The 26,959-nt window shown below is 46.3% G+C and overlaps 2 protein-coding genes across 4 annotated transcripts; one reads left to right on the top strand and one right to left on the bottom strand.

Moving 5' to 3' along the window:
- The first annotated feature begins 73 nt into the window (after positions 1-73).
- Positions 74-13,394, top strand: LOC136519977 (uncharacterized). Of its 3 annotated transcripts, none has more exons than XM_066513381.1 (10): positions 74-251; positions 395-463; positions 599-658; positions 736-806; positions 876-978; positions 1,117-1,167; positions 7,540-7,693; positions 8,554-8,695; positions 8,807-8,912; positions 9,008-13,394. In XM_066513381.1, the coding sequence occupies exons 1-10, from the start codon at positions 131-133 to the stop codon at positions 9,157-9,159; spliced, it is 1,029 nt and encodes a 342-aa protein (XP_066369478.1). In that variant the 5' UTR covers positions 74-130; the 3' UTR covers positions 9,160-13,394. The 3 variants fall into 3 exon arrangements, with proteins under 3 accessions (XP_066369478.1, XP_066369477.1, XP_066369479.1); XM_066513380.1 differs by having other exon boundaries at positions 581-658; XM_066513382.1 differs by lacking the exon at positions 1,117-1,167 and having other exon boundaries at positions 581-658.
- A 12,038-nt stretch (positions 13,395-25,432) lies between these two features.
- LOC136524167 (disease resistance protein Pik-2-like) lies at positions 25,433-25,939 on the bottom strand. Its single transcript, XM_066517627.1, has one exon. It carries the CDS (start codon positions 25,937-25,939, stop codon positions 25,433-25,435), a length of 507 nt encoding a protein of 168 aa, XP_066373724.1.
- Positions 25,940-26,959: the final 1,020 nt, after the last annotated feature.

The following is a 26,959-nucleotide window of genomic DNA, read 5'->3' as shown; positions in this document are numbered from 1 at the left end:
TGGGCCCATGAAGAAATATGGCCCATATTTTTATGGCCCAACCTTTCAGGCTGCCTGCATCACTTCTCGGCTTCTCTCTAACGGAGGAAGACGACGTAGACAAACGTCCGAGGGCCGACCGCCGACCACGATGGAAGCCGGCGGCGGTGGAGCCGAGGAGGAGCAGGTGATGAGCGAGGTGCACCTGGGCTGCCCGCCTCACTTCTCCGGCCTCCATATCTCCCACTTCAGCTTCTCCTCACGGCCCCTAGGTACCAGCACCTCACGCCACGCGCTCTTTTGCGCGCTTTTCGTCATACACCTTCCCTGCACTGCCTCTTAGTGCTAACGGAGGAGAGATTGTCGGGACATGGCATGATTTGTACTCTCCTGAACTTTGATTCGGTGTTTTCAGGGCCATCTGGGGACAACGATGGTGTTGGTGGCGGCGGGAGCGAGTTAGCCGCAGCAACGAGCGGTTCTTGTAAGTGAATGGGACTGTGGATCAGTGGATGTGTCTTTACGTTAGTTCGTGTTGTCGTAGAGGTTAGTTTGGTGGGTATGTGTTCGTTGGGGTAACATGTTTTACTCTGTTGAGGAGGTGATTCGACTGACGCAGTCGCCGTGGATGAGGATGGGGATCTCGTTCTGGACCGGAGGAGGAGAAGAAACAAATATGGTACACCATTTGTTCGTTGCTACGTGTCGTGTTGTTGTGATTAGCGTGCTTCTCATTTAAGCTTTCTTGGCTTGCAGTTAGAAGTGACTGCCATCTGCTCACTATTCAGCATGGTGTTACCAGCTCGCTTAAGAGCGTTGGGCTTCAGGTTGGAAAAAGATGGATGGTGCTTTTCTGTTATATACTTGTGTGATTCATTGTTGTTACTCGTGTGCAGGTTTGGAAAGCGGCCTTGCTATTAGGTGACTTTGTTTTGCACAAAAGCTTTTCATCGTCCGACTTTGATGGTGTTACTGCCATTGAGATAGGTGCTGGAACAGGTGATAATTGACGGTTTGACATGAAATTAGTGGATACGGGTTTCTAGAATGATAGTTCCTTGCTTTGTTTGATATTTACTAAAGCTCTCTGTACAAGTCCACTACGTTATCTTTTCCTAACTTAGCAATGTTTGTCAGGTTTAGTAGGTTTAGCACTAGCTCGAGTTGCTAGAAGGATTTTTGTTACAGGTACTTTTCTCTCCTTTAGAGTTTGATTTGGTAAAATTGTTTGCCTCACATTGTAGTCATTGATTAAATTCCATGTTCCATGTCAACCTAATATGTATAGTAGTTTGATCCTTTTGCTTCTGTTCGACAAATAGATTTGTTTGAGATGTCCCAGCTAGAAATAAGAAAACTTGGCTGGAATCACAAATTCAGTACTTTGTGGAAGTGTGATTCCAGTTATGATCCTTATTACTTGATTAAAAAAAAAGGGCGTACCCAGTGCAGAGAGCTTCCGCTCTGTGCGGGGTCTGGGGAAGGGTGTTAGTGGCATGCCTTACCCTCGCCTGTGCAATGCGAGGAGACCGCGACTCGAACCCGGGACCTTCCGGTCACAGGCGGTAAAACTCTGCCGCTTGCACCAAGCCCGCCCTTCATCCTTATTACTTGATTGCTTTCACGAAATTCAGAGGCACATCCGCATATATACTGTCTAGCTGCCTGATTGTCTCAATTTTAATATGATTTTTTTTTAGAAAAAGAATATTTAGGTCATTTGTATTGTTGAAATGTCAATCCCCTGTTAGTGGGTTTGTTATGACCGGCGTCACATATACCAGGCGGAGGCCCATTAGTGGCTGAGCTTGTGCGCCGGCATTAGGGGGCTAACAGCCCATATTATCTATTATTTAGCCTATTTATTAGATATATCCCTTATTTGTGAGAGCTATATATATGGCTTGTAAGACATTTGGATAATTAAGCAGAAACAATCTATTGTTTCCGGCTTCCCCTGGGAGCCGGGAGTTCCTAACCCTAGCCGCCTCTACTGTTCACGCGTGAACAGTGCCGCCGTTACTGTAGCTCGCGAGGGTTAGGGCTACAGCCGCAGCCGCCCATCCTCCACCACGGCGTCCAGCCGCCGGCAGCGAGGTTCCCAGCCTGCTCCACCTCCCTCTCACCCCTACAGACTCCGTGATCTACACGGTAGGATCCGTAATCCTATCAGCCTGGTATCAGACTGCTCAGGAACGATGTCGCAATCTCAGCCGACCTCCTCCTTCCCACCACCACCATCTACCTCCACCGCGCCGCTCCAATCTGCGGCCTCCGAGGTCTCGGAAGGCTCGTCGCTGTCTGCTGCGCCGCTCACGCTCGAGTCCTTGGCGTCTGCGATCATCGACATCAACCGCAACATCGCGTCCATGCAGGCGGCATGGGCGGGACTCGTCCAGCAGCCCTCCCCACCGCCGTTCTCGACGCCGCCGCTGTCCACGGGGGTTACCGCTGTGACCTCCCAGCCGCTGCTTCCGCCCTCGAGTTTCCCTTACGGGATGCCGGTCTCAGGCCCAGGGGTGCCGCTCAATCTTCTTCGCTGGCCGGCCTCGCCGTCCCCGATTCCATCATGGGCGATGGGCTCGGCCGCTCCTCCGGTCTTCGCCACTACCGTCACCCAAGCAGCCGTCGCGCCCGCGCCGTCATCAGCAGTGCCGCAGGTCCTCTCCGGGGGGGTCGACGCCTCCCTCCCCGGGGCACCCACAGCAGCGGATCAGTCCGCAATCTTCGGCGCCCAGGCTGCTCCCAAGTTCTACAAACTCGAGTTCCCCACGTATGACGGCTCCGTCGACCCGCTCAATTGGTTGAACCAATGTGAGCAATTCTTTCGAGGACAGCAGACGATGGCTTCGCAGCGCACCTGGCTCGCGTCCTATCACATGAAGGGCGCTGCACAGACATGGTACTACGCCCTGGAACAAGACGAGGGCATGCCGCACTGGGAGCGCTTCCGGGAACTCTGCTCCCTCCGCTTTGGGCCGGCTGTACAGGGCACTCGCTTGGCCGAGTTGGCACGTCTGCCGTTCCTCTCCACCGTGCAAGACTACTCCGAGCGCTACAACGCCGTCCTGTGCCATGCCCGTGACCTCTCCCCTCGACAAAAGGCGGAGTTGTACGTGGGGGGGCTCCCGGACCAGATCAAAGTGCATGTGGAGATGCGCACGCCGCGGGACCTACAATCTGCCATGTACTTGGCTCGGGCGTTCGAGCGATGCGTGGCCGTTCCAGCGCCCCCTGCCCCTCAGCGGGGCAACCGTCCTCCTCAACGCCAGGGGCTACCGCCCCTCCCTCGCGCGCCGGGCGCGGCTCCAGTTCCAGGGGGCGCGCTGCCCCCTCCAGCAGTCGGCCCAGCAGCGGCCAACGCGCCTGCTGCGCGTCCGTTCCGCCGCCTCACCCCGGCGGAGATGGCTGAGCGCCGCCGACAAGGGCTCTGTTTTAATTGTGACGAGCCTTATGTTCGCGGCCACGTCTGCCAGCGCCTGTTCTACGTGGAGTGCGACGACTTCATCGACGACATCGCGGCTGATGACACTGCTGCGGCTGCCGTCCACTTGGAGGAACCGGCGGCCCCGGAGCTCGCTGGGGCTAATGCTTTTGTCGTCTCTCTTCATGCTGTTGCAGGGATCAGGCCAGCAAACTCCATGCTCGTGCCAGTCACCATCAAGGGAGAGCGCTTCCTCGCCCTCCTCGACACCGGGTCCACGCACAACTTCCTCCAGGGTGCTGCCATGCGCCGTCTGGGGCTCTCTCCATCCGGTGGCGAGGATCTTCGCGTCACGGTCGCTAATGGTGACCGCCTAGCCTGCGAGGGGATCGCTCGCGCCGTCCCCATCCGCATCGCTGACGAGGACTTCATCATTACGTGCGTTGGCCTGGACCTCGGCGGGTTCGACTTCATCCTCGGTTTCGACTTCCTTCGGACGCTGGGACCCATCTTGTGGGACTGCACCGCCCTCACCATGGCGTTCTGGCGCGACGGTCGGCGAGTCACTTGGCAAGGCGTGGGTGGCTCGGCAACGCCTACCGACCAGCAGCGCTTGGCCACAGCCGCGGTCACTGCCGACCCGGCGCTGCCCCTGCTGGACAGCCTCCTTCAGCAGCACGGCGCCATCTTCGACGAGCCCCGCGGGCTCCCTCCGGCGCGCCCCTACGACCACCGCATTCACCTGCTGCCCGGTACCGCGCCGGTGGCGGTGCGCCCTTACCGCTACCCCCAGCTCCAGAAGGACGAGCTGGAACGTCAGTGTGCGGAGATGCTCGCGCAAGGCATCATTCGACCGAGCACCTCGCCGTTCTCCGCGCCCGTTCTTTTGGTGCGGAAACAAGACAAGTCCTGGCGCTTCTGCATCGACTATCGTGCCCTCAACGCCAAGACCGCCAAGGACAAGTTCCCGATTCCAGTGGTGGACGAGCTGCTTGATGAGCTCCATGGTGCGCGTTTCTTCACCAAGCTGGATTTGCGCTCTGGTTATCACCAGGTGCGCATGCACCCCGACGACGTCGCTAAAACGGCGTTCCGCACGCACCATGGCCACTACGAGTTCTTGGTGATGCCGTTCGGTCTCTCCAACGCTCCAGCTACCTTTCAGGCGTTGATGAACGATGTCCTCCGGCCGTATTTGCGCAGGTCTGTGCTGGTATTTTTTGATGACATCCTGATCTACAGTTCCTCCTGGGCCGAACACCTGCAACATGTCAACATCGTCCTCCACGCCCTGCGAGCGCACAACCTCCACCTCAAGCGCTCCAAGTGCTCCTTCGGCGCTGCGTCCGTGGCTTATTTAGGCCATGTTATCTCCAAGGACGGAGTGGCCATGGACGCGGACAAGGTCGCGGCGGTTCATGCGTGGCCGACCCCATGCTCCGCCCGCGGTCTCCGAGGCTTCCTAGGCCTCGCAGGCTACTACAGGAAGTTCATTAAGGATTTCGGCATCATCGCAGCCCCGCTGACACGTCTCTTGCGGCGAGACGCGTTTGCTTGGGACGACGACGCGACCACGGCGTTTGAGGCACTCAAGACCGCCCTCACTACGGGGCCAGTTCTGCAGATGCCTGACTTCGACAGGCTCTTCGTCGTGGATTGCGACGCGTCGGGCGCGGGGTTTGGTGCCGTCCTTCACCAGGGCGCTGGACCCCTCGCCTACTGCAGCCGGCCTTTCGCTGTCCGCCATCTCAAGCTTGCGGCTTATGAGCGCGAACTCATCGGGCTGGTGCAAGCCGTTCGTCATTGGCGACCGTATTTGTGGGGGCGTCACTTTTTGGTCCGTACTGATCATTACAGTCTTAAATTTTTGCTTGACCAGCGCTTGTCCACAGTTCCCCAGCATCAGTGGCTCAGCAAGCTTTTCGGCTTCGACTTCGCGGTGGAATATCGCCCGGGCCGCCTCAACACCGTGGCCGACGCACTGTCCCGGCGTGACGCCGAGGCTGTGGACGCTGCAGCAGGCACGGGCGCGGCCAGGGCCATCTCTGGGCCGTCCTTCGCCTTCCTGGATGCGGTCCGCAGCGCTACAGCCAACGCCCCGGACGCGCAGCAGCTGCTGCATCGCCTGCACGCGGGCGACTTGGCGGCGCCATGGCGCGCGGACGCCGGGTTGCTGCTGCATGGCCGGCGTATCTTCGTACCCGACGTCGGTGACCTGCGCCACCAAGTCCTGCAGCTGGCCCATGCGGCTGGACATGAGGGTGTACAGAAGACTCTCCACCGCCTCCGCGCCGACTTCTACATCCCAGGGGATCGCTCCCTAGTCCAGGACTGGGTGCGCACTTGCGCGACGTGCCAGCGCAACAAGACGGAGGCATTCCAGCCGGCCGGGCTGCTCCAGCCGCTGGAGGTGCCTGACCAAGTCTGGGCCGACATCTCCATGGATTTCATCGAAGGGCTGCCCAAGGTTGGCGGGAAATCCGTCATCCTCACCGTCGTCGACCGCTTCTCCAAGTACGCGCATTTTATTGCGCTTGGGCACCCCTACACGGCTACCTCCGTCGCTCGCGCCTTCTTCGACAACGTCGTCCGGCTCCACGGATTCCCTTCGTCGATCGTCAGTGATCGGGACCCCGTGTTCACTGGCCATGTCTGGCGGGATCTCTTCCAGATGGCGGGCGTCAAGCTTCGCATGAGCACCGCCTTTCATCCTCAGACCGACGGCCAGTCGGAGGTGGTCAACAAGGTGATTGCCATGTATCTCCGTTGTGTTACAGGTGACCGGCCAAGGGCGTGGGTGGACTGGCTGTCGTGGGCGGAGTATTGCTACAATACCTCCTTCCACACGGCCCTTCGGATGACTCCCTTTGAGGTGGTCTACGGCCGCCCTCCTCCGCCTATTCTGCCATACAGGCAGGGGTCGGCGAGGACCGACGCCGTCGATAGCCTTCTCCGCGACCGTGATGAGCTGCTGGCAGAGGTGCGCCAACGACTCCTACAGGCGCAGCAGCTGTCCAAGAAGTACTACGACGCCGGCCACCGCGATGTGGAGTTCCAGGTGGGCGATTGGGTGTGGCTGCGCCTCCTCCACCGCACCGCACAGTCCCTCGACCCGCGGGCTAAGCGCAAGTTGGGTCCTCGCTATGCTGGTCCGTTCCAGGTGCTGGAACGCATTGGCCGTGTCGCGTACCGCCTCCAGCTGCCTGAGAACGCCCGCATCCACGACGTCTTCCACGTTGGTCTCCTGAAGCCTCACCGCGGCGACCCTCCAGCGACACCGACTAGTCTCCCTCCGGCCATGGATGGCCGGCTGCTTCCTGCTCCGGCGCGGGCTCTCCGTGCGCTTCAGCGCCGTGGTGTGTGGCAGGTGTTGATCCAGTGGCACGGCCTCCCTGAAGACGATGCTACGTGGGAAACCCTCGACGAGTTCCGCGACCACTTCCCCGACTTCCAGCTCGAGGACGAGCTGTTTGCGCAGGCGGGGAGAGATGTTATGACCGGCGTCACATATACCAGGCGGAGGCCCATTAGTGGCTGAGCTTGTGCGCCGGCATTAGGGGGCTAACAGCCCATATTATCTATTATTTAGCCTATTTATTAGATATATCCCTTATTTGTGAGAGCTATATATATGGCTTGTAAGACATTTGGATAATTAAGCAGAAACAATCTATTGTTTCCGGCTTCCCCTGGGAGCCGGGAGTTCCTAACCCTAGCCGCCTCTACTGTTCACGCGTGAACAGTGCCGCCGTTACTGTAGCTCGCGAGGGTTAGGGCTACAGCCGCAGCCGCCCATCCTCCACCACGGCGTCCAGCCGCCGGCAGCGAGGTTCCCAGCCTGCTCCACCTCCCTCTCACCCCTACAGACTCCGTGATCTACACGGTAGGATCCGTAATCCTATCAGGGTTCATATGGCACGACTGGATGAATTCACATATCTTGTTTTATAATATAATGGAAAATAATTCACATTTATATCTTGTGCATTCTGTGATACAATTTGCCCCAACACCCCCTCCCCCTGCCGGGACACATACACCATGAAGAACAGTATATATTCACATCTTCTTTTCATGTTTAGCCACTTTGCTACCTTCAATCCTTACAGAATTTGTTTGCCAATGGGGATGAACAGATAGAGGCACTGATATCCTAGATAATTGTGTGGCTAATGTCCATATCAACTCTGGTATGCTAAAGTTTGATGAAGCTAAAGTCTGTGTACGGGAACTGGACTGGAAAACGTCATGGCCTCCACCTGTGGGTACACATGTTCCTTGTAATCCAAGGTTTTCTCTACACCAATTGATCTCACTTTCATCATTGATCATCATGCATCACAAAATAGTGATCCATAAGAACTATATTTTAAGTGGAGACTGAATATGAGATCATAATTTGCTTTACAACTTCCTGTTTATAAACAAAATATTCCAGCGTGGCTTTGCATTGCATTTGTTGTATGCTACTCCCTCCATTCCAATTTTTAAGACTGTTTTGCCTTTTTTAGATTCGTAGCTTTTACTATGTACTTAGATATACACTATGTCTAGATGCATAATAAAAGCAATTGTATGTAGAAAAGCCAAAACGTCTTATAATCTGGAATTGGAGGGAGTAGAATCCAAGACATGAATTTAACTGTGTAAGCTACAGGATGTAAAATTGATCGCAGTTGATATGGGGGATTTATGCGAGTTCTGGTGTAAATGAAGGCACCTTACTTCTGACCTGCACACCACTTAATCAGTGGGGCTTCTACGCCATGGTCTATGGAAGAGGAGCCCTTCCTGCACTTGAGTTGCTACATATGTTATCTTGCCTATATTAGTGGCTGGAGTGAGCCCCAGTGTACAGATTAAAACAAGGGCAGAATCATCCTCCAGAAAGATGGTAGCTGGTCATAGCCTCAGGTGTATAAGCACCTTTGTTGGCTACAAAAGGAGAACTGATGCAATTCTTTTGAACTTTTCGCACTCTTTTGCATGGGGTGGGTAATGGGGAGGTCGTAGGTTGTTCACTGGATAGTACCCAATTTACAGTATCCTAACAGAGACATTAATGGAGTTCTCTAACTCCTCTATACAATAGCCTTTGCTTTATTCAAGTGTTTCTTTGGCACATGCTAATTCCATGTTCTCTGGTGCAGTCGGTATATATGGTCTGCAAGTGAAGTTGAGGAGGCTGAGAAAGCAACAGTTCTGTTTGCTGCAGATGTTATTTACAGTGATGATCTCACAGATTTGTTCTTCGGCACGGTGAAGAAATTGATGTCATGTGGTGCCAAGAAGGTACCATTGAACTCATCATTTACTATTCATTATTCAGCTCCAAAGTCTTGAGTTAAGGCGCCTTCCCAAAGCGAAGGATCAAGAATCAAGATTCTTGTTTGCATTTTGTAGGTGCTATACTTGGCCCTGGAGAAGAGATACAACTTCAGTCTAGATGAACTAGACGTTGTGGCCAATGGTTACGCGCACTTCCGAAGTTTCTTCACAGCTCAAGATGGTAAATTGTTTGCAAAGGTCTCTCTGCTTCGTTAACAAAACGAGTGTTGTCAAGTGATCTAAATCGTTTCCTTTCATCCCAATTATTATCCGCAGGGCATGGTGATCCGATCGATGGATATGGACCAGGTTTTGTTGGAAAGCAGATAGACCCTGCAGAGATTCCTCAGTACATCAGAGAATATGAGAGGGGCAAGGATTTAGAGATGTGGAAAATCATGTACAGTCCAGACCAGAAACAGCAGTAACTCTACAAAATTCGTCTTTTCCTTCCAGCAGGAAGGAGAGAAGTGAGCAATGCATGCTATTCCGCCTTATTATCATTAACCTCAAATGACTCTGGAAAACCTCCTGTTTGAGGTAAATTATGCAGTTGCAGGTTCCAACAACAAATATCGGCCCTGTTTGTTTCCGTTTATAAGCGGCTTGTCGGTGGAAATAAGCGAGAATCCCGTCAAACGCTTTGCTTATTTCCACCGATTCTCGCTTATGTGGTAAGCCGCTTCAGAGATTTGAACTACGAAAAGCGAAAAAGCGAGAAGCGAGAAAATCTTCACTTAGATTATAATTCAAGCGTGGCTGGGAGAAGCAGAAACAAACAGGGCCATCATCGTCGATTGCCACAAATGCATGGTCCCCAGGATGATGGCGACCCAGAACAAGCAACGGAGCATCCCCAGGACAAATGCTCTGTGTCGATCGGTCTGGCAATGTGTAACACCCATAGACATGGTCTATACAGTGTAACACCCATAGATTTAGTCTATACACAAAGGGGCCCCACATGTAAGATTATGTGAAGGAAGGCATATAAGCCAGAGAAGGGCCAGAGATGACAAGTGGCCCCACATGTAAGATTATGTGAAGGAAGGCATGTAAGATTAGGATGACATTCGGGTGGTAAGCGGGTCTATCTGTCTCTATGAATATGAGTCCATGTCAAATCTGTAAACGTCCGAATCCTATTTTTGCAAATCGCCCGGGATCAGAAAATTGAATCGGGTGTTTCCCTGCTCGTCTTCCACGGCGGCAAATCTTCTCACGTCCCGGCGATCTTCGTCGGTGGCCATGGGAACCTACCGGTGAGAGCATCCTCGTCTTCCTCACGTCCCGGTCCTCACCACCGGTGTCCACGGGGTGTGACAAGTGGTATCAGAGACGGTGTATCCTCGGCGTGGGCGGCGGGCGACCTCAGCTCCTCTCCGCGCTAGTTATCGGGTCGCGACGACGACTGTTGCGCGTCGGCGGCGGATCCAGTGGTCCGGCGTGGCGACTTCATCGATTCGGCGCAACCCACCTTCAGCTCCGGGCGTCGCTGCAGCGGCACTCGACTCGGACTCGGACTCGGACTCTGTTTTGTTCCGCGGCGGCTACTCCTTTCGGCGGCGGTGCATACTCTGGTGGCGTGTGGCGGCGGTAGACCACTCCTCGGGGAATCCGACGTGGCGGCGTAGCAGAAGCGTGGTGGCTTATTCTCGGACCTCGGTGTGCCTGTGCTACTCGTCGTGGAGGTACTGAGCGTGATGGCGTTGCGGTTGGCAAAGTGGTTGCTCCATCCTGCAGAACACCCACTCACCATAGGTTGGTCTGAGGGCATGAGTCGTTGTCGCGAGGAGCTCGTGATGGAACCTGCCAAGCGTTCTTCTCCCAAGATACTGGGCGGAATGCCACAGCAAGGCGGCGCTCACCAAGTGTTCGAGGTAATGCCTCAGATGTATGTGGTCTGGGACGATGATTTATTGCATGATGTTGACTCGCAGGACGGTCTATTGCAACAAGTAGCAGGGTCTGGTGAATCTTTGGTTGATGATGAGAGGACGACAAGTGTGAAGCTGGACATCAGTGACAAGTTAAGGCAAGTCAGTGATGATAAACTTCTCTTAGATCTTGGCATGAATTCTGTGGAGGTGATGTTTGATGAAATACCCTGTGAAGATGATGAATTTTTGGACAGCCTCGACTTGCACCATGGTTTGTTGCAGGAACTAGCTCAAGGTGGAGAGTTCATAGGTGCCGAGGAGACAAAGCCAACTGCTCAGCTGTTCCTCCATGGCAATAGCATTCCCACTCTTGTCAATAGTGATCCCCTTCTCTTGGAGTATAGCATGGATGAGGCATTCAACAAAATGCCTTGTGGGGATGTTGTGTGGGATGACGAGCCGTTGCAAGACCTTGGTTTTTGCCATGACTTACTGCAGCAGCTTCAGGTACTAGAGCGAGCATAGTTAGCGAGAAGGCAAAAGGGGTAATCGAGGCTGACACTGATATGGTGCTTACTCATATCGGTGGCTTGTCACATTTTCTGGAAATTTGTGAGACCTCAAATGCTGATGAAGCAGGTAAATTAGTTGCTGAGATACTCACTCATGAGAGCAGTTCGTTACAATATCTAGAGATTGGTATGAGTTCTGTAGACCATGGTCTGGAAGAAACGCTTGAGCTTGATGACCAAGTATCCTGTGAAACGCTCTACGAGTGCAATGAAAACTTGCAGCTAGAAGAAGTATATGTTGCATGTTTGAGAATGATGCCGCCATCTGCAGGGTGTGTGACAGATCATTTTTCTCCACAATGTCTTAACCACCAGTGCCTGAGCCATTTATGCCTTGCTTGTTATGGAGCATGGGCTGGCCAGGAGATGGAAAGTGACTGCAAAGACTTGGTTATCTTTGATGGAAAGCAAGAAACATGCGGTGGTGCTCATTATGTGGCCTTTGGTGTAGCACTATGGAGGCGAAATGCTCTCAGCCCATGAAATTCTGATACAAAAGCTACTTGTTCAATTTTCAACAAAATACTTTCATGGAATAGAGGCGGTTTTAGTCCAAGAGAAAGTGAGCTGCAACTTGAGCAATACAAGATGGTGGAGAGACAATGGGATCCAGGTATCCGTGGTCCTATTCTCAATTCCACAAAATTAGTGCTGATTGTTGGCTCATCCAGGAGGGATGCTAGTGAATTCATGATTACGGTTATTCTGGGAATTTCTTCTCATAGCTCAAGGGATACAACTGAATTTTGTGCCTGGTATTATAAATGCATAGCTGATGTGGAATCAGATGAGCATCACGTTGCTGCTGTCAGCTCATTGGAGAAAGCTCTTGGACTGCAAATTCAGCATCATCTCTCTGCAGATGGAAATGAAAGAACCATTGCCCTGAAAGAAATAAGGCTTTCCCTGGCTCCATATCTTATCAGTTGGTGCACAGTGCTAAAATATGCATTTAAGTGCCAAAATTTGTGCGAACAGTACAAATTCAAACAAGATGAAACTAGTCATGGAGAAGATATTCTACAGGCTTCAGTACTCAATCAATTCTTGACTTGGACGGTGTGGAGATGCATATCACAGAGTGATGCTAATTGTGCTGCTGATCTGGTACTTGAGGACATGATTTTTGGAGCTCTAATTCTTGGTAATCTCTGTGCTAGAAAGAGATGCTTCAGTTTGCTCATCAACGGCAGTATATGCATATCAGTATTACATCTTGATGTTAGGGACTCCTTGGTTATCTTATCCATCATCCGTCCATAGGATCCTGGTATTTTTCATGCTGTTGCTTGGGGACAAGCAACATTTTGTGGGGGTGGACATCTTTTGTCGCAGTTGGCATGGAAAGGAGATGACCTGGATGACAAGCAAAGAGAGAGAACTTTTGTGCCAGGACAGCGATGCACCAAATTTCTTAGTTTTGTCCATGATTTTCCAGGGATTCTAGAACTTGGCGTCCGTCACTGTAAATGGCATATCTGGTGAACTTCCTGCAGTCCAGGAGTTGAACCATGGCAGTGAGAACTTTGCCATCTATGATTCTATGAAGAATGCCAAGGATTAAGTGGTCTGCACATTGTGGTTATGGAATTACAGCCATGGAGTGTTAGTACCATTCCCCTTGGAAATTGCAAGATTGAAATGTTTCGGTCAGTACTCCAGAAAATGTCGTCATAGGGATGGAGGGGTTTCAGACCAACAGAATGTGAGCATCAGCTTGCACTGATGACTGTGAGACAATGGGACGTTGGAATTTGGAGAGATGAGATAGCTGATCAAGGTTATGCAGGTCATGCCGTTGCTTGTCCCCTTTGTGGGGGTGGAAATGTAACACCCATAAACATGGTCTATACAGTGTTACACCCATAGACATGGTCTATACACAAAGGGGCCCCACATGTAAGATTATGTGAAGGCAGGCATATAAGCCAGAGAAGGGCCAAGAGTAGAGGGGATCAGAAAATTGAATCGGGTGTTGCCCTGCTCTTTTCTTCCACGGAGGCAAATCTTCTCACGTCCCGGCGATCTTTGTCGGTGGCCACCGTAACCTACCGGTGAGAGCATCCTCGTCTTCCTCACGTCCCGGTCCTCACCACCGGTGGCCACGGGGTGTGACACAATGATCGATCGGCCTGCAGGCTCTGGCCTTGGAGTTTTGTAGAATCGGGATTGGACTTGGAGTCCTGGCCTCCTGGAGCTTTGATCGCTGCCATTTTGCACTTGATTTGTTACATGCATAATTGCATAAATATATATATTTATTTTTTCACATGCATAAATATATATACGTACTAAAATAATTGATTTTTATTGTATAAATACGTATAAATGCTAGAATAGTTAATTTTACATAAAAAAGTATACATATTTTGGTAATATATTATGTAAAATTGACTGTTTTAATTCGTTTAAACATCGTCTAAACTGTTTAAACGCTGAACAAAGAGTGACTGACTGTTTATCATTTAGCGTTTAGGATAACACTGAGTGTGGTAGTGGGCATATATATAGTCATCTGGCAGCTATATGAAAAAACAATTAAATCTTTGCCCACCTAGTTTGAAAAGAAGGCCTGGGCCTTGTTTAGATTGTAAGTTTTTTCACTCTTTCTCCATCACATCAAATCTTTGGACACATACATGGAGTATTCAATATAGATAAAAAAAATAACTAATTACACAGTTTGATTGTAAATTACGAGACGAATCTTTTGAGCCTAGTTAGGCCATAATTGGATAATAATTGTCAAATACAAACGAAAGTGCTACAGTGCCAAATATTGATTCCTAAACCTCAATCTAAACGAGGCCCTGGTGATTTTAGAATTTATGAATGGGTTATTAGCATGCACTATTCATATAATATCCTGCTTTGGTTGTTGTGCTGCCTATATACTCCGTACTCCCTCCGTCCCAAAATAAATGTCATTCCCACTTCTCGAGAAGTCAAACACTTTTAACTATGATCAAATATATATTAAAAATATTAATATTTATAATACATAATTAGTATCATTAGATAGATCGTTGAATATATTTTCATAATAAACTTATTTGGAGATATAAATGTTACACACATTTTCTATAAACCTAATCAAAAGTTGAAAAAGTTTTACCTGCACGCATCCCATAACAATCTTTATTTTGGGACGGGGGAGTATGCATCTAGGAGTACTTCCTCTATCCGTAAAAGAATGCAATTATGGAATTCGTGTCGGTTAATATAGTTTAAGTTTGACCAAGTTTATAGTAAATACTATTAACATTAGGGCTTGTTCGGCTGGTATTAAAGCCGGCTGATAAGTCGGCTGAAGCTGATTTATTGTGAGAGAAAAATACTGTAGATTCTAGCTGATAAGCCGCCTGATAAGTTCAAGCGAACAGACCCATGTCTCTAAATAAATATATTATTTTGCATATTGAATGTTAGTACTTTTTTATATAAATTTTTATCAAAATTCAAACTTGACTTCTCGAAAATCAAGAATTATAATTTTTTTTGGACGGAGCTGACAGGTGGTACTATCATCTAAATTCTTGCTTTTGTACCGCATAAACAACATGCAGCCCGATCGGCTGGGGCTGGCTGGCCAGCCTCCTTACATAGATACTATTTACATGAAACATGGATACTATTTACATGAACTAGCCAGCAATACTTCTCTCTCACGTAAACAAATCAGCAACGATACGAACCAGCCAGACCAACGGGCTGATGTGCTGCTGACGGACAGGAGACTGGAGACAGCAGCATGGCCCAGGAGCATTAGCACCGCATCCCCTCACACACAGCCATGGCGCTCAGATCTGAACATAGGAAGGATTTGGTTTATACTTCGAGGGTCTGTTTGTACCTTTGAAAATTTTCCTATTTGTGTTTTTTATGTAAAATTAAACTGATTTCTGTGAAATTTCTACGCGATTCCTGTAAAATTCTAAGTTCCAAACAGGCCCGGAGAGAGAAAAAGTAGGATTGTTGGTCGCTGCGGCAACAGAGATAGAATGTGCAGAGCGACATCGTGGAAGTGGACGCCACTGCTTTTGGCAGTGAGTTCGGCGCCACAACCTTGAGGCCACGCTACATCTTGTACAGAAGCCCCATCCTCTAGATATGGTATCTAAATCATCGTTGGTGTACTCCGGTGTCTCGTTGAAAGTGTTGTTTTTTATTTTTAGACATTTTTTATCGTTTAAATAATAAAATAAATAAATTATTATTAAAGTATCTCTAATAATAAAATAAGTCATAAGAAAATAAATAATATTTATATAAAAATTTTGATTGAGACAAACAACAAACAAGAAGTCTATAAGTAAAAACCGACAATTTCAATGTATCGGAGGGAGTATGCTTCGCAGACCGTTCAGAGGATCCTGCAGAGCTGCGATAGCTTCGTCTGACAAAAGACCGGAGTACATATTGGAGCGCGTGGTGAGAGAAAGAATCGTTCAAGCACATAAAAACTCTGACAAAGCTTCCTGCCAAACGATGGGACCATAAAAGGATAGGCATTGTATGCCTGCTTTGGGAGAATCAATTGTCTAGGATAGCCTCACCGCTGCTTTTGTCTTAGACCACTACTTGTATACGCTTGTGCTGGAGCTGCCCTACGACTGTCCCCAGCAAAGGAGCCGTAAATACGCATCAATTAGTAAATTTATATTTGTTGCGCGTTAGATTTGGATAATGTGCTAAAAGACACAAGGTTTATACTAGTTGATGGTGTGCTAAAAGACACAAGGTTTATACTGGTTCGGACAGAATGTCCCTATGTCTAGTCTGTTGCTGCTGCTCGTGTTATTAGCACTAAAAGATTCGTAGTAGGGGGTATAAACGGTCGAGAGAGGGACATATCCCAAGTCTCTGATGGAAAGATCGAAAGGGTGCTGAGAGCTCGGTTGCTGCTCAGCTGTGTGTTATGTGGTGCATTGAGTGTTGAATCGATCCCCTTTAGTGGGGTGCCCTGCTTTCCCTTTTATAGATCAAGGGGGAGCAGACGTTACAGATGGGAGAAAGAAGAAAAAATAGAGGCCAAGAAGGTCCTTCGAAGGTGCCGGGTCTTCCTTCTCCTCTGAGTCAACCCTACAGACATGGCAGGCGGTGCCAGGGTTAGCACGTTCGCTGATCTTGATAGGGCCGTGCTCTAGCTTCATTCAACAAGTGGTCACGTCCCATCCTATACCAGCGGGCGGCGTGACGCACCAGGGTGCCGAGTCGCGACCCCACGGGGAGCAGACGGGGAAGTGACCATACATCCGTTACTGTAGATGACGTGAGTTCCCTCCTGGACCGTAGTGGTTGTCATATGTTTATGTCAAGGTCCGCGTCCGAGGGCCGATGGCGGCGCCCACAACACTATAAGACAAAAGTCGGCACTTACAACACTGTTCGGGCTCTGTCATGCCTGGAAGGGCTTAAAGCGCCCGTCCCGTCATATCCTGACGGTACTTTTCCGCAAGCGTGCATGGTATGATCCTCGGTACTGCAGTTGACTTGAGTGTCCTGTCTTACCCTATGCTCGTCATCATAAAGGAGCAAGGTGCAGACGTTGGGCGAGGCAGAGCCAGCCCCGAGACGTCGGGCGAGGTGGAGCCAGTCCCCGGTCGTCGGGCGAGGCAGAGTCTGCCCCCGGTCGTCGGGCGAGGCAGAGTCTGCCCCCAGACGTCGGGCGAGGCGGAGCCTGCCCTCAGCCGTCGGGCGAGGCGGAGCCAGCCCTCAGCCGTCGGGCGAGGCGGAGTCTGCCCTCAGCCGTCGGACAAGGCAGAGTCTGCCCCCAGACGTTGGGCAAGGCGGAGTCCATCCCTCAGGGGTCGAGCGAGGCGGAGCCAACCCTTTGGGGCCGGGCGAGGCGTAGCCAACCTTAGGTCATATGGGCAAGAAGTGTAGTTTCGTTCTTATCTGTTCGGAAACATCAACGTTTGATGGTTATTAGCTCCACCTCTTTGGGTACCCCAATATTTGGTCCCCGACAACACCCATTTCAGGTTTTGGGTTATGCACAGGAAAGGGTCACACACCCATAACTTAGCCCTCTCCAACAGCGCCATGGCCTGCCGTGCCCCCACGTCGAGCCCCACGCGCCGTAGCTGCGATAGGACGGCCGCGCTCCCGAGCTCCGACGAGACGCCGTCGCTGCGTTGGCCGCCACCGTGAGCACGCCCCGGCCTCCTTCCTCGCACGCTGCTGCGAGCGAGCCCCAGCCTCCATCCTCGAGCGCTGCCGGTTCTTCCTCACGCGCCTCGGCCGCGAGCGCGAGGTCTGGAGAGGCCGCACCCGCGAGCTCCGATGAGATGCCATCGCTACACTGGCCGCCGCCCCTCTCCAGGCTCGGCTGCGCGTGCCCCGGGCACCTACCCCCCACGCCCCCACCCACCGGATCCACGCGCCCCTCTCCCGGCGCCTGCACCCATCGTCACCATGGCGGCGTGCGCCCCGCGCAAGTGCCACGCCGCCACCTGCAGGAGCCGCCAACCGCGCGCACCCCGCCACCGGCTGCCGCGCCCTCAATGCGGCCTAGGACGCCGCCGAGCTACGGTCCTGTGCGCCTCCTCCCCGATCCTCTTCCCTCCGCGACAGAGAAGACGAAGGCGCGTGCGCAGGCAGGCCACCATCAGAGATTTGCATAGCGAGGAGAGAGGTGATGCTTTTTTGCGTATCGTTTGTGCCGATACCCAAAATGGGTCATGTGTTTGGGTCACCCGTTGGAGGCTGTTTTGGGGTAGGCAAAGCACTGAGGAACGCATTTTGGGTTTGCATCTCCCTGTTGGAGACAGTCTAAGGGCTTCATCAACGCGAGCAGCGGACAGTGTCAGCCTCACCTAAGCTATAATAGCAAGTTGTACGTGGGCTGAATGCTAAGGTAGAGAAAAGAGAAAAGAAGAGAAAAGGGAAGTGGACCGTTAGCTTATAATCAGCTTATGCACAAGAACAAAAAAAATTTTGTGAGAGATGAAAGTGGGTTATGTATTTAATAGTGAAGCTCACTGCTACATGGTTGGCTGAGAGATGGGTTGTAAGAATCTATATAGCTAGCAGCAGTCTATATTATTAGCCTTACTCTATAAGCTAATGCGCATGTAGATGAAAGAGCATTTAAGGCTACAATTCTTTCAACGCAGTCATACAACACTTCTGGTCCCCTACTGTTCTTTGCCTCTTTACTCTCTCTTCGTGGGCCTGTCCTGGGAGAGGCAACGTCATGGTGGAGCACTTCATTCCTCCAACGCTTTTCTTAGACACTGCCCCATCCTTTTATCAGGTGAGGGTGCCTCATCCTTTGTAGACACACCGGACACACTATGAGACTACCAATTGATATGACATGGCTACCAACTGTTAATGTGGAAGTTGGGTAGCACGCCACGGTGGAGTATTGGTGAAGCCTTGAGGCAGGTGCTAGGACTCACGGCGCCGGGCTTTGCTACATCAGTTATCCTGTCATCTAAGTATCAAAGCGTTGTCCTGTCATGTATAATCTAGGCGCCAATTATCGTAACGCCAAACTCTTTCAGATACCTAAATATAAAAATCTTTCAAAAAAATAAATTATAAAAATGTAGGTTAGGAATTAAGATCTCTTCGGAGGCAATAAACAGATGGGTGAAGACCTAGATAAGTTTTCACTGGTTGCCTCAGTTGCCTATAAATTAAGGCAATGAGAGAACTGAACACTACTACCTCTTTTTGTTTTTACATGTCATGTTAGCTTTGTCATCCTGCCTCCATTTGTTTAATTTATATGGATTCATGACATTATATTTTAATTGGATGATCAAAGATAGTAATATTTGACTTAGGACAAAGCTAATGTGACCGTGACATAAAAAAAACAAAAGGAGGGAGTATAAATTAAGGCAATGAGAGAACTGAACACAAGCTTACTGTACTCTGTACAACATGCAAGAGAAAGGAATAAAGAGCTTCTCATTCCTCCCTATTTCCTTGTGTCATGTTATCTAAAAAAAATTTCCTTGTGTCATACTGTGCTCTACGAGCGTATACATAGATCCATAGAACGATTTCTCAACAGCGTATTGCAGCACTTCTCATTGCCTTTTGCATCATATCTTCGTTACCTGCAAATATACCATCAGTAGAAGAGACAAAGTTAGAACGAGAGCTATGTTCTAACGTATTAGAACAACTACTAATTACATTCAAACCTGGTATAAAATTTGTACCGTTTGACTGTAACGGCGTCAAAATGACGTTAGTAGTAGATGAAGAGTACTGTATGTCTCTGTAGCAGGGAAAAATCCCATCTCTGAAGCTTGCGTATTGTCGTTAACAATTCCAAAAGTATCACCCTGATTCAACGATGTCAGGCTGCCTGCTGCTCGTTCCAGTTCGCGTGATGATAGGAACCTCCTGCGGTTTTGGATCAACAGAAGACTGCTAGGTTGCACCAATAGCACTCACAACCTTGGGACTTGCAGGGGGTGCCGGCCGGGTTTTGTTGTCCGATCAGATTTGGGACAACCGCCGGCTGTACCAAAGTGCTCGGTTCAAGAGAGCAGAATATGAGAATGGTGTTAATCAGAATATAAGAATTAAATCAACAGTTGATACCTGAAATCTCAGGCTAGTATCGGTTTAGTTTAACTAGCCACTTAGGAGCCCAACTATTTTCATTGTAACATCCTCAGGTTGAGTTTAGGGTGTCCGGGAAGTGATTGTACTGCATTCTTGATAGCTGATTCTGCAGCTTCCAACTCTCCACTAGTAGAACCAGTAGATTCAAGTTGAATGTAGACATTTCTGAGGTTGAATAGGTGTTGTATGCCAAAATCAAAACTACTGTATGAAGATTTAATCCAAAACACGCTGAATATAACATCAAGGCACTCAAGCTTTAACATAGACCCAGGTTCAAAAATTAACCCCACAGAATTACCATAAAACTTGAAAAACTGTTAAAGATTGAAATCCACGCATTGTGATACTCCCTTCAAAGGCGGTATTTGAGTATATGGTTAGGGATAGTAGAGCAGGCATGTGTCCCAGCATCTGGACATCCTCTTGACCAATTTTGTCAACATATAGAACTAACTCTTCAAGATTGATTAATGAGCCCATCCATTTGGGAACTTTCGGGATGGGACACCACTGGCCAATGTAAAATTGTCTTAGTCTAAATGGAGCAGGGTGCCACTTATCCAGTGAGAAGTTATTATCTTCATCACATCCATTGATATCAATGAAAAGGGACTGAAGGTTACATGTGCCCAGCTTACTGAGAGAAGAATATAAAGATTCCTTATGGCTTCCTCCATCACCTCCAAAGTCATCAAGATTCCAAATTACTCGGAGCACCCTCAAATTTGTTAGCTTACCTAGTTCTTGCAAAAAGTTTGAGTCGTTCAATAAAGCTGAGAAACTTGTTAGCTCTTCTAGTGTCTGCATATTGCTTATTCCTTTTGGCAATTTAACATGACAATCAACAAGCAAACGAACCAAACTCTTCATTCTGACAATGCCTGATGGTAAATCTTCTACATAAGTTGACCTTATGTCTAGTGTCTCTAAATGTTGAAGTTCTCCAATTTGCTTTGGGAGCTCGTTAATATATGATCCTCATATATTCAAATATCTTAACTGGTGGAGTCTTTCCAGATTTTCAAGATGACGGTTTCTTAATGAATGGCAACCTTCTATGTCCAACACACGTAAAATGTCAAAACCCAAAAGAGATGGCATTCTTTTAGAATTGACAAATACGGTTAGTGACCGTACATGAGATTTGACCAAGAACTTTATATTTTCTTGGTTGCCATTTTGAAGAGATAGTCAACGGACCTTGCTTCGTGGCATGGGTACCAGCTTTGAGGCACCAATCAGTGTAGCAAATTTTTCTTCAGTTGATTTGGACACAATGAAATCGTGAATGGTGTCATCCACTTGGCAAGCATTTATTTGACCATCACGGCTTATGCTTGCAGGTTGAATCAAGCTTCTGTTGATGAGCTCATTAAAGTAACTATCCCCCACTTCATATATGTTTTGTTCTTGTTTTTGGCCAATGAATCCTTCAGCAATCCATCTACTCACCAAACGCTCCCTTCTTATCTCACAACCTTCTGGAAATATACTCAAATATAATAAACATGTTTTCAAATGGTTTGGAAGATCAAAGTAACTTAGTGAGATTATCTGTCTCATGGTTTCCATATCTGGAGTTTTTTTCAAATGTGCAACTTAGGGAAACTTTCACCTTGTTCCATTGATCTATAGACTTTGGTTTGCTTGCCAATAAGCTAGATATGGAAATAATCGCTAAAGGCAGACCCCCACATTTTTTCAATATTTCATCAGAAGCTTCTGCCAGCTGTGCTGGGCACCTATCTTCAGGATAAAAAATTCTTTTGAAGAACAATGTCTTGGAGTCAACAATATTAAGCGGTCTCATTTCATAAACATGATCACCAAGACAGGAGCAGCATGATTTAGCTACATCATATTTTCGTGTTGTTGTCAAAATTCTGCTACCACAACGATTCTTGACCAATGCACATTTGATAATTTCCCATGTTTGTTTATCCCAAAGATCATCGACTACAACAATGTACCTGTAACGACGCTTGACTATGTTAACAGTATGCACCCATAAATAAACAATTTTATAAAGAATGTAAACAGCAATGGGAAGGAGACAGATATACTGGGATATCTACTATTGAGATCTAGTATAGACTTTTTTTTTGATAGGAGATCTAGTATAGACTTGCATGGGCATATCATCATTGCAAGACTCTGAATGAGTTCAACTTAAAAGTTATCGTTTGTGTGATTAAAAATAAAAGAAGATTGTAAAAAGAAGATGCTCGTATAATGCTACATATGTGAAAGGAGGCGTTGAATGGCCGTGTGAAACATGAATCAATAATCTTTTCTTCCACAGGCATTACAGTGTATTCATAGGCTTACCCTTTGACTTTGTCCTCTTTCTAATCGGTAACCTGGCATACTCATCATCAGGAACAAAAAGAATCTCTATATTTTGTACCTGCACTAGGATATACAGAAACTTTAGCTAGCTTACCAAGACCAAAGGCTGCATACTGCATACGTTTTTATTGTGAACCTAGATCAGATGGAAACTCTTATTACAATTTCCATTGGCTACATTTGAATTTTGCAGAGAGCATCGCTTTCTTATGTTGCGTACTCTAATGGCATACCCAATTTAATGTGCATTTTATTGCAATGATGATGAGGAAGATTTGCCGCTCTACAACAACCAAGTCAAACATATGTTTGCTAAATACCACTGCATGTACGAAACAACTTCTAAATACCACTGTTTTATGGAACTGGGAATAGGCCCAGCCTGACACACTACAGAGGCAGGGATATATTTTTTGCGAATTGTCTTTTTACAGTATGAAACAAACTTCTAAATAATCTTGGTGGCATGATATAAGAAAAAGGAAACCCAAGGTACCTCTTGTCACTAAGGTATTCCCTTAGGTTGTTGATAATTTGCTGCTCATCATCTAACGCGCAAGAATCGGCACCAACTTGTGAAAGAATGCTCACCAAAACCTTCTTTATGTTAGGATTCTGAAACACCGACACAAAAGCTGCACGCTGAAATTCCCCCTTGATTTTGCAGTAAATTTGGTTGGCAATAGTGGTCTTGCCTGAGCCTCCACGACCCACAATGCACACTGTCATGACATCTTCCGATGAGGCACTGCCCCTACTCTTGTCCATCAGTCGCTCAACGGAGGCACCACATTAATTCCCACCAGACACGCTATAAAAAAGATAAATCTTAGAAATTCTCACAAAAATCAGAAACATCTAGCCTTTAATTTGGTTGACTCGAATCATCATAGATAATATTAACCATTGGATCTGTTGTAATTTAGAATAAAAATTACCCACCACTGCCATTACAAAAAGACATAAAGTAACCCCCTAATTTTGCATCTAAATTACCCACCACCGCCATTACGCAAGATAATTCAGAATAATCCCCCTAAATTTGTATATAAATTCCCACATCTATCACTATGACAGACAATTTAAATAGCTCCCTAAATTTGCTTCTAAATCACACCTTTATCATTATGAAACATAATTCGAAATAACCCCTATAGATTGCATCTAAATTACCCATCTTGACTATTATGAAGGATAATTTCAAATAACCATCTAACTTTATATCTAAATTACTCACGTCTACCATTATCAAAGATATAAACTAAAACACCCATAATGCTTCTATGAGTTCCCCTTCCTTATCATTATAAAAGATACTACAAAATAACCTCCTAAGGTTGCATTCAACCTACCCATAAATGTCAACACGAAAGATAAATATTTGTATATACCTCAATCACTTAAAAAAATAAAAAAAAGAATATCTATCAAATCTACATGTAAATACTAACATATGCTATTGTAGAAAACAAAATATTATTCATAAAGTATGGTGTGTGTGTGTGGAAAATAACTTCAATTTATATTAATACTCCATATTAATACATTTCAGTTATTTTAAATAAATTTATACATTCTGACTAAAACATTATATCATATAAATATTTGTAATTTAATTTTAAACACTCTATGATATATAGAATAATACTACACACATATAATCATGTGATAGAACAAATTCAACATGTCCAGTGCCGCGGTGCAAGTTGAGTTTCAACTTAACATGTGGAAAACAATACTACATGGACCTAACACTTTTTAAGAATAAAAAACTTTTGAATAAAAGATTAAAAAAGGCTAGAGTTTTTACTTAAAAAGTGAAAAAATTGCAACATCTCCGTTAAAAGTTGAAAGCCAAACTATAAGATTATATTTCAACTAAATACATATGATTTAAGAAAAAGATAAATACTATAAACTCTATGATCTAGATGTCCTGAATGGAGCCTCCACATTTATCCTCACAAGACTCGATAGAAAAACAATATATAGATCCTACAAAATCTCACAAAACTCAGAAACATCTAACTATCAATTCAGTATAACCTAATCACCATTGATAATAATAGCTCTTGGAAATATCTAAATAATTACCCTATGTTGATATTGCAAAAAACAACATAAAGTAACCAATGATTCTATATTTAAATTACCCACGTGTGTTATTAAGAAATATGATCTAAAGTAGTCCTAGATTCACATCTAATTACATGTGGCCTCCTATTACGATAGACATTTTACGTAACCTAATTTTCATCTTATTACTAGAAAAATTAAGTATCCCCTCAAACCTACATATAAACTGTCAAAATCTTCTATTAAAAATTGTTTAACAATAGAGCATATATATGTTTCCATATTACCCACCTCTATCAATATAAAATATGTTAATTTGATTAAAGTAAGCATACGTGTGTGTGTGTCGTACAAGCATTCATGAGCAATATGTTATGTTTCATCACATAAAAAATATTTCCTTAACAAGTCATACACTAATCATACTAAAAAATGTTTAAAACCTATTAGTAACTATGACATATAATTTGTATAGGTTATTACATTAAATATATTTATATATTTTAACTAAAATGTTTGACACGTCTATATTGGCAGTAAAACTATAACTGCACATGTAGTTCTTTGATAGTTAAATTCAATCATCTTAAGAAGTGTAGGAGACCACTGGTCACTATATTTTTAGACCCTATAAGATTACTCTAGAGTAAAAACCGATTATTATAAGGCTTAAGTATTAAAATTCTATTAAGGTTAGCATTGCGACCCCCATCCAAGATCTCAATTCATGCTCTATCGATTACTTTAAGCGACATGGTGCATGTTTCAAATGATTGGTTATGGTAATATAGTATTTAAGAACGTACTCTATGACCTAAAATTTTCATTCTAAAAAGTGCTAAAAAGAGAGTTAATAAAAAATACAACCACAAGAGTTTTAACTTAACTTGAGGATAAAAAGAATGTGTAGTAGTCAATAAGAATAAAATATGAACAAAATTCAGATTCATGACTTCGCAAGATACATGATGCAAAAATAACCACTATAGTTAATGGTAAGGTTTCAAACTAATTGTGTATGTAAAATATACATAGGTGCCATGTAAAGAAAAAAATATGAATATGAGTGAAAAAATTTAAAAATCAGTCCCTTGCAAAAAAAAGTATTAGTAAGTTAATGATACTTGGATCTATTATATTAGAAAATAAACAAACACAAAAACATTAATTTAATATAAGTAATTCTTTATTTGTTATATGTATTAAACAATAACTAATAGGTAAATCTTCTAAAATTCTAGACCGAGAGCACGTGTTAATGGACTAGTGCCCACTGATCTGTCCTCCTCAACATAAAGTGCGGGCAACCAAGGGTCTACTTTCACAGAGACACTGGAACTCAAGGTGAAGTCGTGAAACAAGTAGTACCTCTTTTGTCTCTCACTCTCCACCACAACGCGAGACTTGAGTTCTTGGATCTGATGGGACGCTCGTATCTTCCGCAGCTGGGATACAATCTTTTGCCCAAGCCCAGCCTTGGCATCTGCAGAACTAAGCTGATGCATGAAGAGGTCGATGCAATCCTCGATGTCGTATGCCAGCTCACGCACCCGATCCCTCCACTCCGTCATTTGGGGGTCAAGATTTTGCATGTCCGCGAGCCTCTGCAAGAGTGCGTTCATGCTACGGAGATCGCTCTCAAGGAAAACTATCTCCCCATGGACCTGCTTAAGCAACTTGTACTCACCACTCACAAGGGCTGCGAGCTTCGCGAGGAGGGAGTTCATCACTCCCATCGAAGCGCTCACTAGCGTTGCCTCCATCTCAGCGCTCCAGGGTGATCTTTCTCCCTCACAAGAACGGCACAGCAGGCAATGAATATTTGTGTCCCGAGGAGAGTAGCGAATTTTCAATCTTCTATCTCTAATATCCCACTAATGGATGCATGCGAAACATCTTACTCTCCCGTCCTATACAATATAAAGAAGCCAAGACCATATTTGATCCTATGGTTTAAATTTAGCCACTAAACTTCAGATCATTTTAGAGCATCTCCAAAAATTCCTAACATTTTTTTTCTCAAAACCATAAGGTTTTTCAACTCGTCAAAAATTATTAAAAAGAATAAATAAGATCATCTCCGACAGTTCCCAATAATTCGCTCCTAAAATATAGAAGATAATTTTACATAAAAATCATATACTATTTCTAAATTATCCTAGCCACTTCTAATTTTGCATTGCAACTCTTTCCTACTCTTTATTTTTTTCCCATGCTCTTCCACCTTTAGATTGGCCGATGGATACGCGAGCGAGAAACGCGCGGATATATCCGTGCGCTCGATCTATTTTTCAAGCATGAAAAGATTGAGAAATGGAATTGGCCGGTTGGGAACTGTTGGTGATTGTTTTTTTCCATTCTGACAAAAAAATACTTTCAGGACTTGAATCTATTGTATTTTCGGACTGAAAGCAAAAGAAAAGACAGTGACTACTAGGAAACTTCAAGGATGTTTCTAGTGACGAGACCCACAGTCCCACAGCAAGTTGGCTGCTTTATTTTTGTCTTATTACCTATATAAATAAATGGAAGCTTCAAGTTAGCTGCAGGTGATGACTTTTCTACAACTTAATTATTTGGACGCGTTTGTTTACCTAATTACTCCCACAGCCCCTGATAAATCAATTCCTAGAATCCATACAAGTCAAACAATCTTAAATTTGACTAACTTTACAGAAAAGAGTAAGAACATCTATGACATAAAATAAGTATATTATAAAAATATTATATATCTAATGATACTAATTTAATGTCAT

Source organism: Miscanthus floridulus, chromosome 18 (assembly GCF_019320115.1).
Source record: "Miscanthus floridulus cultivar M001 chromosome 18, ASM1932011v1, whole genome shotgun sequence".
NCBI lineage: Eukaryota > Viridiplantae > Streptophyta > Magnoliopsida > Poales > Poaceae > Miscanthus > Miscanthus floridulus.
Note: the sequence above shows the minus strand (reverse complement) of the source record. Positions and strands in the feature narration are given on the sequence as shown.

Coding starts and splice junctions, on each gene's coding strand:
- LOC136519977 (XM_066513380.1), top strand. CDS start 131: ATGGAAGCCGGCGGCGGTGGAGCCGAGGAGGAGCAGGTGATGAGCGAG. Junction 807..875: donor TTAAGAGCGTTGGGCTTCAG/GTTGGAAAAAGA, acceptor ACTCGTGTGCAG/GTTTGGAAAGCGGCCTTGCT. Junction 1,168..7,539: donor TAGAAGGATTTTTGTTACAG/GTACTTTTCTCT, acceptor GGGGATGAACAG/ATAGAGGCACTGATATCCTA.
- LOC136524167 (XM_066517627.1), bottom strand. CDS start 25,939: ATGGGAGTGATGAACTCCCTCCTCGCGAAGCTCGCAGCCCTTGTGAGT.